General features: G+C 40.0%; 1 protein-coding gene across 5 annotated transcripts in view; it reads left to right on the top strand.

Annotated features, from left to right (window-relative positions):
- LOC138310926 (uncharacterized) overlaps positions 1-9186 on the top strand; it is a 37592-nt gene extending 28406 nt beyond the window's left edge. For all 5 annotated transcript variants that reach the window (XM_069252255.1, XM_069252251.1, XM_069252252.1 and 2 more), the window contains one exon: positions 4215-9186. In XM_069252255.1, coding sequence (XP_069108356.1) covers positions 4260-7082 — 2823 coding nt within the window. In that variant the 5' untranslated portion in view covers positions 4215-4259 and the 3' untranslated portion in view covers positions 7083-9186. The remainder of the gene's footprint in view (positions 1-4214) is intronic.
- The last annotated feature ends 2939 nt before the right edge of the window (positions 9187-12125 follow it).

Here is a 12125-nt window from a genome sequence, read left to right as displayed (position 1 = left end):
TGTATATGTTAACACATGTGTATGGGGGGAGGGTGGTAGAGGACGATTAGGCTAGTGGTAGAAACACTGTATATATGTTAACAGGTGTATGGGGGAGGGGTAAGAGGACGATTAGGCTAGTGTAGAACACTGTATATGTTAACAGGTGTATGGGGGGAGGGTAGAGGACGATTAGGCTAGTGGTAGAACACTGTATATGTTAACAGGTGTATGGGGGGAGGGGGTAGAGGACGATTAGGCTAGTAGTAGAACACTGTATATGTTAACAGGTGTATGTGGGGAGGGGGTAGAGGACGATTAGGCTAGTAGTAGAACACTGTATATGTTAACAGGTGTATGGGGGGAGGGGGTAGAGGACGATTAGGCTAGTAGTAGAACACTGTATATGTTAACAGGTGTATGGGGGGAGGGGGTAGAGGACGATTAGGCTAGTAGTAGAACACTGTATATGTTAACAGGTGTATGGGGGGAGGGGGTAGAGGACGATTAGGCTAGTAGTAGAACACTGTATATGTTAACAGGTGTATGGGGGGAGGGGGTAGAGGACGATTAGGCTAGTAGTAGAACACTGTATATGTTAACAGGTGTATGTGGGGAGGGGGTAGAGGACGATTAGGCTAGTGGTAGAACACTGTATATGTTAACAGGTGTATGGGGGGAGGGGGTAGAGGACGATTAGGCTAGTAGTAGAACACTGTATATGTTAACAGGTGTATGGGGGGAGGGGGTAGAGGACGATTAGGCTAGTAGTAGAACACTGTATATGTTAACAGGTGTATGGGGGGAGGGGGTAGAGGACGATTAGGCTAGTAGTAGAACACTGTATATGTTAACAGGTGTATGGGGGGGAGGGGGTAGAGGACGATTAGGCTAGTGGTAGAACACTGTATATGTTAACAGGTGTATGTGGGGGAGGGGGTAGAGGACGATTAGGCTAGTAGTAGAACACTGTATATGTTAACAGGTGTATGGGGGAGGGGGTAGAGGACGATTAGGCTAGTAGTAGAACACTGTATATGTTAACAGGTGTATGGGGGGAGGGGGTAGAGGACGATTAGGCTAGTAGTAGAACACTGTATATGTTAACAGGTGTATGGGGGGAGGGGGTAGAGGACGATTAGGCTAGTAGTAGAACACTGTATATGTTAACAGGTGTATGGGGGGAGGGGGTAGAGGACGATTAGGCTAGGTGGTAGAACACTGTATATGTTAACAGTTGTATGGGGGGAGGGGGTAGAGGACGATTAGGCTAGTGGTAGAACACTGTATATGTTAACAGGTGTATGTGGGGGAGGGGGTAGAGGACGATTAGGCTAGTGGTAGAACACTGTATATGTTAACAGGTGTATGTGGGGAGGGGGTAGAGGACGATTAGGCTAGTAGTAGAACACTGTATATGTTAACAGGTGTATGGGGGGGAGGGGGTAGAGGACGATTAGGCTAGTAGTAGAACACTGTATATGTTAACAGGTGTATGGGGGGGGAGGGGGTAGAGGACGATTAGGCTAGTAGGTAGAACACTGTATATGTTAACAGGTGTATGTGGGGAGGGGGTAGAGGACGATTAGGCTAGTAGTAGAACACTGTATATGTTAACAGGTGTATGGGGGGGGGTAGAGGACGATTAGGCTAGTAGTAGAACACTGTATATGTTAACAGGTGTATGGGGGAGGGAGTAGAGGACGATTAGGCTAGTGGTAGAACACTGTATATGTTAACAGGTGTATGTGGGGGAGGGGGTAGAGGACGATTAGGCTAGTAGTAGAACACTGTATATGTTAACAGGTGTATGTGGGGAGGGGGTAGAGGACGATTAGGCTAGTAGTAGAACACTGTATATGTTAACAGGTGTATGTGGGGAGGGGGTAGAGGACGATTAGGCTAGTAGTAGAACACTGTATATGTTAACAGGTGTATGTGGGGAGGGGGTAGAGGACGATTAGGCTAGTAGTAGAACACTGTATATGTTAACAGGTGTATGGGGGGGAGGGGGTAGAGGACGATTAGGCTAGTGGTAGAACACTGTATATGTTAACAGGTGTATGGGGGGAGGGGGTAGAGGAAGATTAGGCTAGTGGTAGAACACTGTATATGTTAACAGGTGTATGGGGGGGAGGGGGTAGAGGACGATTAGGCTAGTAGTAGAACACTGTATATGTTAACAGGTGTATGTGGGGAGGGGGGTAGAGGACGATTAGGCTAGTAGTAGAAACACTGTATATGTTAACAGGTGTATGGGGGAGGGGTAGAGGACGATTAGGCTAGTAGTAGAACACTGTATATGTTAACAGGTGTATGGGGGGAGGGGGTAGAGGACGATTAGGCTAGTAGTAGAACACTGTATATGTTAACAGGTGTATGTGGGGAGGGGGTAGAGGACGATTAGGCTAGTAGTAGAACACTGTATATGTTAACAGGTGTATGTGGGGAGGGAGTAGAGGACGATTAGGCTAGTAGTAGAACACTGTATATGTTAACAGGTGTATGGGGGGAGGGGGTAGAGGACGATTAGGCTAGTAGTAGAACACTGTATATGTTAACAGGTGTAATGGAGATTAGGCTAGTGTAGAACACTGTATATGTTAAAGGTGTAGGGGAGGGGGTAGAGGACGATTAGGCTAGTGGTAGTTAAGGCTAGTGAAACACTGTATATGTTAACAGGTGTAGGTGGTAGAACACTGTATATGTACAGGTGTAGGGGGGAGGGGGTAGAGGACGATTAGGCTAGTAGTAGAACACTGTATATGTTAACAGGTGTATGGGGGGAGGGGGTAGAGGACGATTAGGCTAGTGGTAGAACACTGTATATGTTAACAGGTGTATGGAGGGAGGGGGTAGAGGGACGATTAGGCTAGTAGTAGAACACTGTATATGTTTAACAGGTGTATGTGGGGAGGGGGTAGAGGACGATTAGGCTAGTAGTAGAACACTGTATATGTTAACAGGTGTATGGGGGGAGGGGGTAGAGGACGATTAGGCTAGTAGTAGAACACTGTATATGTTAACAGGTGTATGGGGGAGGGGGTAGAGGACGATTAGGCTAGTAGTAGAACACTGTATATGTTAACAGGTGTATGGGGGGAGGGGGTAGAGGACGATTAGGCTAGTAGTAGAACACTGTATATTTGTTAACAGGTGTATGGGGGGAGGGGGTAGAGGACGATTAGGCTAGTAGTAGAACACTGTATATGTTAACAGGTGTATGGGGGAGGGGGTAGAGGACGATTAGGCTTGATCACTGTATATGTTAACCATATATTTTATATATCTGTGTTTGGAATATGGGGGCCGCGGTGGCCGAGTGGTTAAAGATGTCCCGACATATATACCACAAGCCCTCCACCTCTGGGATGCGGGTTCGAATCCTATGCAGGGCAGTTGCTAGGTACTGACCCGCTGGTCGGTGGTTTTTTCTCCGGGTACTCCGGCTTTCCTCCACCAACAAACACCTGGCACGTCCTTACATGACCTGGCTGTTAATAGGATGTAAAAATAAACAAACCAAAGTGTTTGGAATAGAGATGTCCAATATTGACTTCGACAAGTAGCAGAGGTCACGTTGGTGATCATTGAGAATTTTTATAATGTAAATGTATAGTCAGCAACTACTGTTCCCAACAAATCATACCATTATACCACTGAATGGCCTGGTTGTCCAAAAGATGATTGGTAACTTAGAATCACTTGATTGGTGAATTTTTTATTTTGCCTTTGCCGCAAAACCTCTGATTATATCTATTAAAATCATCAAGAAGTTTAGCTGAAGGAAGTTCTAATAACCATTTAAATGTTGTTAAGTACCAGAAATTGCATGTAAACGTATAATTGATAAGTGTGTACTGTATGCATTTGTTAAAAGTGTATATTGTGTAGGTGTGTGTGTTGAAGTAGAATAGAAAAAAAATCAGTTTAAAAAAAGAAAATTTGCTGTTAGGTGGCGGTTAAGTGATTCTCTGCTGCTCTGAGTGAAGAAAAAAGAAAAAGAAAAAAAGTACCAGAAATTATTTTCTTTATTTGAAATTTATCTTTAAATTGTGATTATAGCCTTTCTTCTTTGAAACATCTGGGCTCAGGTCTAGGTTTCAAAACTCACGTTGGGTTGGATCCAGGTAGAGGTTTCAATGTTTTTCTCCCAGTACTCTGGTTTTCCTCTAACACACATAGCATCCTTGAATAATCCCGTTTGTTATTAATTTTCTCGTTGTTACTTGTAGGTAATCCATGGCTTCCCCATTTAACACACTAGAGATGGGATCAGCATGAGAAGCCTTAACGACCATGACGAGATGACCGTAGGAAATCCGGTGCCTCCTTCTTCAGTAACCACACAGGACACCACGATGATTGGTAGTAACCAAGGCGATGAGCCTCGCCGTCCACTCATCAAACAGGAAGCGGTGGACGTCGAGGACAATTCCTCGCGCTCCAGCCAATATCTCGGGATCCACACAATCAGTGGGGAGCTGCCCAAACAACACAGCGATCCGGGACTGCGTACCGCACGGGAAGGCAGTTTTGAAGCCGAGACGTCACACTGGAGTTATTTCCAGCGGAAAGAATATGATAAATTTCGGGAACAAAAATCAGTGATAGAACGTTACAATGTAGAAACGTATTCGTCACAGTGGGAGGCAAACATAGAGCACAAGTCAGTGCTTAGGATGCCTCACAATGTTAGTGCTCCAAGCTTACTGCTTCAGACGCAGGAGGAACGCAGGTATGAGTATCGTAAAAAAATGTTCGAAAAAGAAACGTCACATGGTGGTGTCTTCTCCCAGGTTCAGACATTTCATGGGGATGACAGTTTCCGTGGCCATTACTCGGATATCAGCGGGTCTGAGGACAGTCCGAGTAGTCGGGAGGCTTCACCTTATACCAAGGACCATACTCACTCTGTTCATGGTGACGGCGGGTCATACGAGGAGAAGCGAATGATCCACCAACCAACTAGCATTGTTATAACGAGTGACGACGATTGTGTAACAACTGTCAAAAGTGATACAGACTTATCTCCCTTGGCAGACGAGGGTAGAGCACGAAGTAGACACTTGTATCCTGGTAACTTTAAAAAGTTTCTACATGCAAGGTACTTAAAAAGTCAGAAACATAGCGGGTCGTCGTCGTCAACAGATACATCCTTAGACCACTCTCAGGACAAATCGGACGCGTCTTTAGGCACAGCCTCACCAGACCTTCAATCTTGTGAGACAAGCATTGAAGTTCCGGAATCCGCAGTGTCTCCTTCGCTCTCTTTTGAGGCCAAATCACCAGAAGTGACCTCGGAAACCAGTGATGACGGAGACGTATTTATGGGGCCGTCAGGGAAGCAGCCTTCAACTCAAAAACGCACAAAACCCTCATCACTGCCCCATAGTGGCAGTGGTGAACCCCTTGATCTCACAAACACTCCGTCTTTCCGAGGACCGATTCCCACGCCTCGAATATTTCCCCCCGACTCAGGTTTGTCTACAAGCGACCCTGATCTCATGAACCCATCAGCCGCCAAGCAGCAATTCTCGTCGTATGTGCACCGCTCGCCTGGGGTACTGACGCCCCACTACATATCCTCAGCTCAATCCTCTCCTCTGTGCTCCGTGCCGGAGGGAGGTCATGTGTTTAACTTCAACTTGCCCAGTCCTTATGAAGGGTTCTACTCTGACCCTGAACTTCTCTCGCCTAGTCCCATGTCACCTGGACTTCACTTTGCATTCCCGCCTCGTGCTACAATGGTTACATCCATGTCTGAACTTAATCGCCTTGCAGTATCGCCACGTGCCTATTATCCTAACCAACCATTGAAAGTACCAAGCCAAAAACTATCTACTAGTCCGGTCGGTAAAATGGAAGTGAACGAATCTCAGAATGTAGAAGGAAGCAGACGGACACTATCAGATTCTGATGCCTATCTTTGTCCTGTCTGTACACAAGTGTTTCCATCGTATGATAACCTAGCTAAGCACATGGCCAAACATCTGCCAACAGAAACGGTCGTCCGACCGGGCGAAAACAACAAAGTGCATTACTGTAAGGTGTGTAATCGCTGTTTCTCGCGCAGCGACATGCTCACGCGACACATGCGGCTTCATACGGGACTTAAGCCGTACGAATGTACTGACTGCGGCCAGGTGTTCAGTCGTAGCGACCATCTTAATACACATAAACGTACACATACTGGAGAAAAACCTTACAGGTGCCCGCAGTGTCCATACGCAGCATGTCGCCGTGACATGATTACTAGGCACATGCGTACACATGCTAAACGATCTGCCAAGCGTGGTAAATATCTGTCCGTACCAGACCGGGAAGGCGAGGTACGGAAGAGTTCTGTTTCCAGTACAGATACAACAGATTCTCCAGAACAGTCAATGAGGACATATTCAGCCTCTAGTGCCGATAGTCTAGATTTGGATAGTACTGGTTCTAAGTTGTCCGTCAGCCGTGGTGACAGCGGGGAGCGATTCTCAGTTAGTAGAGGAGATAGTGGTGAATGGTCTCCGTATCCTGTAAGTCGTGGTGACAGTGGAGAACGCTTTCCCATCAGTCGCGGTGATAGTGGAGACCCACAACTTCCTGTTAGTCGTGGAGACAGCAGTGAACGTGTGTTTTCGGGTTACGGTGATAAGTCGTTCCCGGTGAGTCGCGGTGACAGTGGAGACCTTCAGTTTCCGATCAGTCGGGGAGACAGTGGAGATTTTGATTCCAAGGGTCGTCCATGGACAAATACGAGTACAGATAGTACAGTGTTTGAGGACATCAGTCAAGGGCTTGAGAAAAGTCACAAGCTGAAACTACTCCAGCTTCACCGGGAGCCCGCCACATCCATAGATTCCAATTATGGCTATCGAAAGATGCGCAACTGGTCAACGACAAGTTTTGAAAGTATAGATTCTGAAGATGGCAAATCTAGGCCAGAATCCTTTGCGGAGGATACCATATTTGAGTATGAGCACACAGGTGAGATGGGTCGGTATGGGGATAGTCCATCAGCGGCCATGGAGAGACTACAGCAGTGTAGAATTAGTACGGACACAGGTGTTGACCAGCAGACAGACGGCGGGGGAAGCAAAGAACAAGGCACGTAACTCCTGTAGGAATTTTACCATCTTTTTAATGCCTTTTTTATATGTACCCAGGTATTGTCAATTTTTGTTATTTGTGATGTACCGGTACATTGATGTTTATGGACGATGTTTGTTGTTTACTGACTGTGTTTTACATCACAAATATTTTAAAACATGCACAATGAAAAATTAATATATATATATGGATAGGACATTCCTTATGTATATGTGTACTGTGTGCCTAAATCGTGATTATAACACACAGAGCCATTGAGTGTTTATTATATATATAGCATTTCCTCATATCCTCATACATACCAATATTTTTTAGCGATAGTTATCTCCCCTTGACTCAAGTTATCCACCCTTGTATGCAGGCTATGACAATTACTTCACTAGTTTGTTTAAGATAATTTTGTCATTTTCTCATATTTACGAAGTCAATTTCACAAAAGATTGATGTAATAATCAGTAATTGGAATACAAGAGTAAATAACTTTGTAACATCATATTCAATTCTAAGTTGTTTCTCGTAATTTAAAACAAATTTGTCACATAAAACTAAAGCAGTACACAATTTCCACATGATTTGACACCCTTAATAGAAATTCCTACAAAAAATATTTTTCCTTTTTTCAAAATTGTTTGTAAAGTCAGGATAACAATAACATTATATTACTAGAAAAAGAAATAAAGAAAATACAAAAATATTTGTGAATTATGCTGTCCCAAAAATTATTACATATTTTCTAACAATGAAATGTGTCTTGGAATATCTTTCCTTTAATGCCTAGACTATTTTTAGGTAGAGACAATTATATTATATATATCTAAAAAAAATACATTATCTTTATAAGCCTAAAACATTTCAAAGGATCCAACTATTTTCATTGAAACTGTGATTTGATCTTTTCTAGCTAAAATCTTGTTCATGTAGCGTTCTCCATTTTGAAAATAGATTTAAGTGATATATATTATTAAAACACAACATTGATTGATTAACATACAGATGAATAATTCTTACATAATTTCAACATCAGAAATGAATATGAATTGAAAAAATTGAGAGCAATAACGTTTGGAAACTTTTCTTAATTTTAAATATAAATAATGGTCTAGATTGATTTTGAATGGATTTTGTGCAAGTTTTACAAATTCACATAAAATTTTTGCATATAATAATTTAAGATTTTTTTTGAAAATTTATACTTTAAAATGAATGGTTTTGAAACTGGTGTTACTGGTTTGTATATTTTGTAAGACCTTACATGATTTTTCTCATTTTTAGACGATTATAGATTTTTTTTTATGGTTGGCAATAGAAAGGTATTAGATCATCTCATCTTTATGACACCCCTGTAGATTTACAGTGGACTGTTCCAGTATTAGAAGAGTCCAAATCTAGCTACGGGGTGAAGGACTTATTTAATCATATCTTAATTACAGAAGAAAATTAAAACAGGCTAAATATCTTAACAATTTCAATCTTGATAAAAACTGATTTTAAGACAGATCTTTGTAAACCAAAAAATTGGTGATCAATTTCATCTTCTGATATTGCAGAATACTCCCTTGCAGTTAGGAATCCATTGTAACATTATTTTTTTGTGAGCGAAACTGTCATCTTTTTCATTAAAAATTATGACATGACGCTTGCATTCACATGACGTCACAATCCAAACCTACCCACAAGGGCAGATAACTCTGCTATATGCTCTTCTATATCAAGAGAGTTTAATCATTTCACTTCAGGATGAAAATGTGAGAATTAATCAACCTTTTTTGGGATGAATGACTTAAAGAAGTCTGTTAAAAAGTAAAGAAGGGAGGTAGTCTATATGAAAATCAATCTTGATTTTAATTTAAGTGAGTATTTTAGACATGCAACATAATGATAAACTTAAAAATGGAACTTTGTTGTTCTGACAGTCTAATGGATTGATATAACAATATGTTTTACATAATAGCATTGATTATATAATTAGGTCTGGCCAAAATATCGAGCTTTCATTTCATAATGCTTAGTCATTTCAGATTAATATACTGACAATCAAAAATATTCAGTTTTGATGTTTGATTCAAAGGTATTTGGCTGGCAATTACAATTGTGTATTGTCGTAAACTTGTTGTTTGTGTGTTATCAGATACACCATTGTTTTTAAATTTGATACTTAACTCATCCACCCTTAAGACACATTTGGACTAATCTTGTTCAACAACTGGAAGAGTCTATTTTAAAATTTCAGGGGTGAATGAGTTATTTAAATGTGGTTATAGTTGGTGCAGAGTAAATTTTGAAGTATAGAAACATATATTTAATCTTTAGTTGATCAAATAGTCCTAGAATTTTTAGATTGACTCTCTTAGAGAGATAAGCTATGTTGGAAATAGCCCTTACAATTATTTAGATTTTTTTTCTCCTAGAAATTTTCACTGATGTAAGGGGAATAACTCTTATAGAAACATGTAACCCGGTGAATGTTCATGCAATGTAAATCGGATGCATTTCATTGACTTTATTTTTATATGTAGAAAAATATCCAAGATTTTTACTGACAATTTCCATCTTTATTGACATTACATCTGAGTGTAACAGCTGTATGTTACTATTAATAGCTTTGTGTAATAATTGGTAATAATTATATGCTTGACCATTCAGTATTTGATGTTGAGATGTTCGGCCTTGTATGAAACAATATGGACATAAGTATTTAACATGTAAATATTGTACATAGCTGGAGCGAAGAATCAAACAACGATCCATATATACACTTTAATTTATTTATTTTTTTCTTCAATTTTCGGTTTTGATGCTATATAAGATACATTGCATCATCTTCAGTTATTTTAATGCCATGTTAGATTTATCAATGCCTAGAAACTAAGATAATGAAATTAGGTAATATCAATGTGAACAAACAATATAGCCGGATAGTTTTTTTGCGTAAAAAAGTTTGTGAATTGGACTGAATATAAGAAAATCAAATTTAGATGAATTAATATTGCGCGATCCGCTATAGGGTACATACAGGTATGATTTACTCTGATTTGTTCACAGTATGATTTGTCGCACTCAAGCCAATGTCCTTCAAAAATATCATACACATGAAAATTATCAATGTGACGGTATCATACATATTAAGTCTGATCTGTTCTGCCATTAGTGAAAGAGTTTAATTGAAACATAGAGCCAAATATTTACATAAACATTGAATATGTGCAACACTTTGACACGTATGTCACACCACTGAAAGTGCTATTTTACTCATTTTAAAGTGCTTTTCTTTATCCAGCAGAATACAGAATTCTGTAGCATCCCTAAACTGTACAGCGTTCTAGATAAGGAATCAAAATCTGAGTCACTCTCACGTTTAGACTTGACCCGCATTTCTAAATACAGCACTCTAGAAATAAGTCTTGAGTCGAGGACAGTCTTAAGTTTAGACTTCAGGTTAATAAGGCTATACTATATTTAATTGGTTAAACTTGAAATGTGTCTCAGAAATTTTTATCTGGAAACATTTATTTAACTAATAAGTATGATTTGCCTTATTCCAAGTTATTTATACTGCTTTAAGGGAGTACTGTTTGTCTACAGTTTCTTTAATATAATCAGATTAAAATTGATTTATACACTTAACTTGTGTCCTCTAACGCATACATCCTGATGAAGGCTGAAATCCAGTTTGGCTGCTTGTTCCGATGGAATTACTACACAGCTTGCAGTATCAATCTTATCCTGACTATAAATTTTCAATTATAAAAAAAACTGAAGGCATATTTGGCTTCTATAAGATTTCTGTCTTGGCTTTTGTTGCTGCTGGCATTGTCTCTCTTTCCCTATTTGTCTCTCTCTCTCTATCTCCTTTCTGTCACTCCTCCTTCTTCCTCCCCCCTCTCTCTCTCTCCCCTCTCTCTCCCCCCCTCACTGTTCTTCTCTCTCTCTCCTTCCCCTCTCTCTCTCCTTCCCCCTCTCTCTCCTTCCTCTTCTTCCTTCCCCTCTCTCTCATCCTCTCTTTTTCTCTCTCTCTTTCTCTTGTAATGGTCATTTCTCTCTATGTCTTTCCTACACAATCTGATCTCATTTTGGAAAGTGACAATGCTGGCTTCAGCTTAAGTTAGTACGTTTGATTATGCATTCTGATTTACTACAGTTTGAATTACCTCCCTTTGTTTCACTTGTGACAGAGTGAAACAAAGGGAAGTAATTATGATAGATCAAAATGGTGATTACCTGACTTTGTATTCTACCTGGAAAAACTTATGAAATGTAATAACTTATAATTACATGTACAGCTGTAATTCTTATATATCCCTTACTGACAGGTTCCTTAAATAACTATGATATAATTCAGATTGAAGGTACTCTGTACATCCCTTTTGCATGCTTATTAACCTACATAAAGGAGTAAACAATGGCAGTGTTGGTTATGTTATGAAGGTTAGGAAATGTTCTGAACATTTAAGACTTTAAAATTATTAAGAAACTTTACCATCATTGACCTAAACAACAGTATATTTGTCTACTTTCATAAGTTAATGCTATTCTGCATTTTTATATGAAAGAGTTATCTGCCCTTGCAAGTATAGGTATTGATTTTGGCATCATGCTTAACATCAAATTTTTCGCTGATAATGATATGAATTTTGATTCCAAAATAATGACGTCACCAATTATGCCTTCCCGTAAGGGAGATAACTCTGTTATATACAAAGAGAGAACAGTAAGGTATCTACTTCACTAGTTGCTTTAAGCTCATTAACATATTTTTTGACATCATTTAATAATATGTCGTTAGCTGAAAAGAGTTCCTAGTTATATAAAGTATGTACTTGTGTACTGGTTACTGACATCGGATTACCCCCGGGAAGTCTGGTTAATTTTCACTCAATTTGTTTAAATGCAATTTCAGATGAAATCATCTTTGTTTGACGAAACTACATTTTTGATAAATCTTGTTGATCGCTCTAACTTGTGATGTTGTTAAGAATGTATGTATAAGGCAGAAGTGGGATGTGTTATTAGAAAATTGTTGTCAAATTTTATTGATATGTATAGATATA

The sequence above is a fragment of the Argopecten irradians genome, chromosome 16 (genome assembly GCF_041381155.1).
Source record: "Argopecten irradians isolate NY chromosome 16, Ai_NY, whole genome shotgun sequence".
In the NCBI taxonomy this organism is placed as follows: Eukaryota; Metazoa; Mollusca; class Bivalvia; order Pectinida; family Pectinidae; genus Argopecten; species Argopecten irradians.
The sequence above is the reverse complement of the archived record's forward strand: the minus strand, read 5'-3'. Positions and strand labels throughout refer to the sequence as shown.